This window comes from Cariama cristata, unplaced genomic scaffold (assembly GCF_000690535.1).
Source record: "Cariama cristata isolate BGI_N322 unplaced genomic scaffold, ASM69053v1 scaffold177, whole genome shotgun sequence".
Lineage (NCBI taxonomy): Eukaryota > Metazoa > Chordata > Aves > Cariamiformes > Cariamidae > Cariama > Cariama cristata.
In genome coordinates, this window is record NW_009624670.1 from 40873 (window position 1) to 47683 (window position 6811).

Consider the following 6811-nt stretch of genomic DNA (forward strand, 5'->3'; position numbering starts at 1 on the left):
ACTCTGAAGTAGAGTGACATCAAATTGCACCCTGGCCTGACATGAAGGAACCCAGGCTGCTTTGTCCACCTTTTGTGGCTGAGGATGTGTCTGGACTTGGAAACCTCTTTGGGAACAAAGCTATGGTATATTTAACTGCTTTTCCTTGAAAGGGCAGATGAGAGGATTGTTCTAGCCGAGGAAGGCAACACCATATCCTGCTCTTCTGATACGGTTTCCATGTGTAAGCCAGCTCTTCTGTTTCCATTTGCTGATGCTTGAGAAGGTCCCTGATTAACCCCCGCTACTTATGGATCCACTTATTTCAGAAGGAACGAGTAAGCCCTGAGACTGAAATGCCACCTTCACATCTGTGAAGGTAACCTATTATGCTGGGCTCCCTAGGAGAGGGCAAGCCCCTTTTCCCAACCTCATCGGTAGCTCTTCTTCCATCATGTGCAGTACATCCCTGGCTAGGTATGATCTGTTTGTTTGCCCTTAAAGGTCATCTAGCTGTGCGTCCCTCGTGAGTCAGCACTCTAGTGCTGGAGGTGTGAGCTCAGTGCCCTCTGATGAAGAGGGCAGAGGCAGGTTCCTGACTGCTGCTGTCTAACTCTGGCATGTTTGGGAGCAGCTGGCTTTCTCTGAGGGATGCCTGCAGCACGCGTGCTGTGTGATGAGCTCTCACTGCAGAAGGTCACTTGCCACAGCTGAGTGTGCTCAGGATGGAGGGGTCTGCACCAGGCAGCAGAGGAGCATGGGCAGGCCACAAGAGGTGGCCAGCTCTGCCCCTGCTCACATCTCCCCAAGCACCACAGCACCATAGGGACAGCATTGTCCTGTGGCTCTGCAATGCCTCAGGGAGGCCACTTTTTTCTGTCTTTAGTGCTTCTGGAGGGAGCGAAGGGAAAGTCCTTGCGGCTGAACCCTGGTGTAGCAGAGGATGGCAGCTGGGGCAGAAGAGCATGCTGCAGGCACCCCTAACCAGGCAGACTCTCACAGCCAGGCAAACACACACAAACATGAGCTGGGCAACCTTTAGCAGCCCTACACCAAATCCCCTACAGCTGCTACTCACAGTGTGCCTGCAGGCAGCAAGCTAGCTAACCAAGGGCAGTCTGCTTTCCTGGCTGCACAGGGACAGGGTGGCCAAAGCACCTTCAGCCACTGGGGAGGGTAGTGCTGCCAGGTGGTTTGGGTTAGCGCATGCTGCTGCCGAGCAAACTCAGGGACTCAATTAGAAAGTTAAAGCCTCTTGCACTGAAGCCCAGGTGCAGACCTCTAACTACAGACCAACTGATCAGCAGGAGGACCTGAAAAGCAAGAACTGGAAGAGCGCACAGGATGCTGAAAGGGCGCATACAGCACAGCGAAGCAACAGGCACTGGCAAACACAAATTCAGCCTATGTGGGGAGCAACGCCCTGTGTCCACCAACAGCTGCTGTTGCAGGCCCTTCTGACACTGTCTCACGGACACTGAATTCCACATGTTGTAAAAGGCTCTTGATGCGAAGAGAAATGAAAACATGTAAGCAAGTGAGATAATAATTTACCTGAGAAAACCTTCAAGTCCTTCCACTGGTGGTTAGAAATATTCACTGACCATGAGGGGATTGTTTGGTTTGGTTTTGTTTTGTGGTGGTTTTTTGGTTTTTTGTTTTTTTTTTTAGCAAAAATGGCTGAAGTAACGTATCAACTTAGATGCATCAAAAATGCTTTCTGCTGTGGCTGTGAAAAATGTTACTGCTCTTTGTGCAGGGCACAGTCAAATCCCAGATACCTTTCCAGGAGGAACATCAGGGTTAGTGAACTTTGCATGTCAGTGTGTGATGATGTACCATGCATCAGTAACTGTAAGGATGCAATGGGAGTTTAAGAGTAAACATTTTATTTTACAATTTTAGATTAGATGCACAGGATTAGCTATAGGTGTCAACAACTCACCAAGTCTTCAACTAGTTTAAAGTTGTTAGGACACAGTGCAACTCCACTAGGAAATCACTTCCCATCTTGTGTTCCCCAACTGGAACAGCACTGGCCTTTTCCATGGGAAGGAATTTTCATTGCCAGGGAGCTTTGCAATTCTAACTAACTTCACCTTACTTACTGTTTAATCAAGATGAAAGAAATACCTTAAAGCTCTCCTCCCTGTCCCAGAACAAGTGTAGTAGATGCAAGAGTCAGAAACACTCTTAACAAGCACTGCAAGGAAGCAAAACTGAATTCCTGTCAGTTTTTACTTGATCCCGGGGCTCCACAGGCTTTTTTTTTTTTTCTGTTCAAGGGCAAAAGTCATTTCCAGCATTGTACTGCTGAGGTAGAGTGTGTCACACTTGACAAGGTCCTTAAGATGTAAGCAGAGCTGTTTTCTCTATGCACATTCATGCTGGTGCCTCTGCTTGAAATTTGGAGCTTGCCTCTCTTGTCTGCGCAGTTCCTTAACACCACAAAATAAAGAGTTTTCTTGTGCATTGTCATGATGAGGTATTTCCACTTATTTCGCTGCATCTGGTAGCACATAGCCTTTTCCAGAAGAAACTCCAGCTTTCAAGGCTGCTGGCCAGCTTCGGGTCTCGTAGTAAGTTGATAAGACATCAAAGACTGTCAGGAATAGAGATGTACCATGTTGTCATACTGGTATCAATAGCAAGCTCTATAATACACACCCCACTGGCTGCAAAACATCAGGAAATAATAGCTGATGCCAGAGAAGGTTAGTATGGGGTTTACATTCTGTCTCATTTAAAATCTGATAAGCAAGTGTTTGAGGCAGCTCATTTGGATAGGACGACTATTTTGAGGATGACTTTGGGGAGCTCTGGTTAAGCAAAACAGAAGCTGTGCCAACTAATGCAAGGTGCCCCTATTCACCATTCTGTACTGCCTGTCTGTGCTGATGACAGTACATCCATGGGTGAAACCTACTGTGCTTCCACTGTTGCTTCTCACATGCCGTGTCTCCACATCAGGGGTCCCTTGGGGGACACAGTCATCTCTAGCAGCTATGCTTGCTGCTCTGCAGAGCTCTCTGCCACCTCCTCTGCCTTGTGCTCACAGCAATGCCAACAAAGTCCTCATGCCATAGGTAAGAACTTACTCGAGCTGGCCTAGGACATGATCCCCTCTGTAGTCTCTAGCAGCAAGATGTTCATATTACAAAGCCACAGACTGCCAGCAGAGGTGGAGGAACACGGGCACATCTACTGATGTGAGCATGTGTCCCAGCCCATGATCATGAGATGGAGCCATCACAGTGGTGGTGTGCTATGGCACACGAGCACCCCACCCTGGTGGTGTGAGCCTTGTCTTGATCGAGCCTGACACAGGCCTGACAACTTCTGTCCTCCCTTGCCTGGAACTTTGTGTAACTTGTAGCAATGGCCGACTCCTCATATCTCCCACACTAACTATTCACTGCTTTGTGCAAATTAAGAGTGATGCAAGGCCTGCTACCCTAATAACGGGCTGCTGCAGAGCACCCAAGACCTTCAAAATGGGGCAGCAGGGATAAAACCTAGTAAAAGAAACCTCTGCTCCCAGTGTTTCCCCTATTACTCAGCACTGGGCCTCCACTTTGAAAACACTGGTGCTTCAGTGCTTGATAGCCTCCCCCCTCATCCAGTCCAGGCAAGTGACAAGACATCACAGAATCACAGAATGATTGGGGTTGGAAGGGACCTCTGGAGATCATCTAGTCCAACCCCCCTGCCAAAGCAGGTTCACCTACAGCAAGTTGGACAGGATTGTGTCCAGCTGGGTTTTGAATCTCTCCAGAGAAGGAGACTCCACAACCTCTGGGCAGCCTGTTTCAGTGCTCTGGTACCCTCAAAATACAAAGGTTTTTCCTCATATTCAGACAAAACTTCCTGTGTTTCAGTTTGTGCCTGTAGCCCCTTAACCTGTCATTGGGTACCGCTGAAAAAGAGTCTGGCCCCGTCCTCCTGACATTCGCCCTCAAGGTATTTGTAAGTACTGATGAAATCCCCTCCTAGTCTTCTCTGCTCCAGGCTGAACAGACCCAGTTCCCTCAGCCTTTCCTCATAAGAGAGATGCTCCAGTCCCCTCATCATCTTGACATGGCTCAGCCTCTCACCTTGATTAATGGCCAGTGTCTCTGAGTGGTAGTTCTTGGTGTTAACAGTTTTCACCATGTACTCACGAATGGGGAGGCGGGCTGTTTGCAAGGACTGCTCTTCTGCTCTTTGCAGAGTCAGCTTCTGCAAGGGAAACAAGAACAAGGTGCCCAACGTGCACAAACTTGCAAATGCATAGCATGCACATCATTTTGGGTACAAGCAGCTACGAAGCCGGTTAACTGTTCTGGGGCTCATTTCACCGAGACTGCTGCAGTCTCTCTTAGCCTGGTGCTGGATCCAGGCAGAACCCTGAGGAAAAGTGGACAGGGGCACAATAGTGATGTCTCAAATTGAGGCAGCAGCAGCAGCAGTGGGTGCTACCAATGGGATGTCTCTGCTCTCATGAGAGAATGGGGCAGACAGCACCTTCAGGTTCCGACAGGCTACGACCCACCTTGTGAATGCTTTCGTCCACCAGGCCTCCGAGGACGTACACTTTATTTGGATCAATATCTTCAAGGACTAGAAATAAGATAAGCACTTGCTCACCACCATACAACAGTAAAATCCTGTACTACATCATTATCTAAGCAAGATCCCACTTCCATGAGAAACCTGTGGCAAGTCACCCTTCACCCTGGAGCCTCAGACCATGCAGGAGGCTGAGGCTTCAGAGACAGAAGTGTCTGCCGGAACCTGCAGGTGAACTGAAAGGGCGAGATCAGATGCAGGTTGAAAGCACAGAGTGCCACAGATACCATACACTGCTCCCTTTAACTGTTGTGTGTTCTGACGTGTGGCTGATCTGGTCAGTCTGATCTCAATCTACTCTGCAGATGCCTCTCCACTGTCAAGGTCCACTACTAAAACCTTCCTCCATCCTTACCAGATTCTTTATCAGAGTAAGGCACTTGCATAAAACACAAAAACGATCTACGTCCCCAGGAACATGTGGCCAGTTAGAAATGGAGGAAGAGGAAAAAATAAACACAGCAGCAAATTAAGCAATAAGGGAACACTGTAGCTGCTGCGTTATTTCAGAGAAAGATATCACTTAGACTGTATCCAAAACTGCCACAGCATCTCTACTTTGTAGTATTACAAACTGCAGGGGGTCTACACACAGGTTTTAAGTTAAGTCTGCTGCAGATCACACACAGCCCTGAGTTGAAACCTCATTCCCTGTTAAAACAGATTGAGACAGGAATAGATTTAGCATCAGATCTAAGTACACAGTACCACTCATGCAATTTGAGGCAGTGAATGCTTGGAACTAAATCACCTGAAGCATGAAATAGTCTCAAAGTGAAAAGCTTAAAAATTAACCTTTTGCCCTAGTTCCCCTGTGCCTAAAGCATGTAAAATATTTACCATTCTCAGAGTCAGGAGTGAGATAAACAATTGCATCTAAAGGAAACAGGTCCAGGTAACTTTCTTGAGTTGTATCCATCTGAAAAACGCAAGACAGGGAGAGAAGCAGCCTGTTAGCCCAAAGTCCATCTGCCAGAGCAAAACCCACTCTCAAACACAGAAATACACTGGAACCGACATTACTGCCTTAGGTGTTTAAACTCCTACAGACAGAGTGGGGTTAAGTTGGAAAATGTTTCTGTATAAGCACTGAAAAACACAAATCTCAAAACCTGTTAAATTATGTTCTCAACAAAATCCCCAGATATGGTTTGAGGAAGGGAGAGCAGCAATAATTACCTAATTTTAAATGAGATTCTAATTCTTGACAGATTCAGGAATCTTCACTTCAGGCGACTTTCTCTCCTCAGTGTTACCAGGTGCAGCCCTACATGCACTGTAGAACACACGGCTCAATGTCACCGCCATAACCTGTACGTGTGGGTCTTGTGCTTCAGTCAGATCAAGCTCAGTACAAAAACTCAGGACAGGAATGCGTGACCTGCCCAAAGCCTGATCAAGCTTATGTGTCTGCCTGTCCCCAGTATCACAAATGTCTTTGCAAAAGTAGCATCTGGAGAAGGAACTTTCCTCCTGCAGGCAGTAGGGACGTGAGCTCTAACCTGAAGGCCTTGCATATCACTGCCAAAGGGCAAGAAGATCTGACCTTAACCACTGTCACTGAACTGCATTCCCACACCACTCACAGCTCTCATCTGAGCCCACTCAGCCTGTCTTGGGTCAACGCTGAGGGCCAGCACTGTGGCTGCAGGGTGCTACGAGCCTTGAAAGCACTGCGGTCAGAGACCCTTACCAAATAATTGGAGAAGCCGTCGTTCATGCGAAAACACTCTTCATAGATCAATGAGCCCACCACAAACTCCGTCAGACAGAGCCAAAACGGCTTCTCAGCCCGCCTGTTTGCCCCGTAGAGTCTCCTGATCTGGGAAGCGAGGCGGCTTGTTTCCTTCCAACAAATAACAAGCACAGTGACCCACAAGTCTAGGGGCAGTGGGTAACAGAGCTCCATTCAGGGCCTGCAGACATCCATGACACTCATGTCACCGGCTGGTTGCTGAGCCTCTGGAAAGACTGTTCCTGGGGAGCACAGCTCAACTACAACTGGCTGGGTGTGCAACTAGTCAGTACTGGAGACCAGGCAGCCAAGGGCAGGCCCCGGGGAGGGGTGTGGAGGGACAGGTGGAGATGGGAGTGGACAGCATGCCCCCAGAGGCTGAGCTCAAGAGAGCCACTGTGTACACCCTCATACAACCCGGCTCGAGCTGAGCTGGAGGGTTTCTTAAGAATTTCCCAGCATAGCTAAAAAAAAACCAAACAGTTACTT

The 6811-nt window shown here is 48.2% G+C and overlaps 1 protein-coding gene across 1 annotated transcript in view; it reads right to left on the reverse strand.

The window, feature by feature from the left end:
- Positions 1–2474: 2474 nt before the first annotated feature.
- The window catches only part of TRMT10B (tRNA methyltransferase 10 homolog B (S. cerevisiae)), a gene marked incomplete at its 5' end in the record, with an annotated part of 4615 nt that continues 278 nt past the window's right edge, over positions 2475–6811 (reverse strand). The window contains 5 exons of the mRNA XM_009703243.1: positions 2475–2581; positions 4074–4197; positions 4511–4578; positions 5428–5506; positions 6281–6433. Coding sequence (XP_009701545.1) covers positions 2475–2581; positions 4074–4197; positions 4511–4578; positions 5428–5506; positions 6281–6433 — 531 coding nt within the window. The remainder of the gene's footprint in view (positions 2582–4073; positions 4198–4510; positions 4579–5427; positions 5507–6280; positions 6434–6811) is intronic.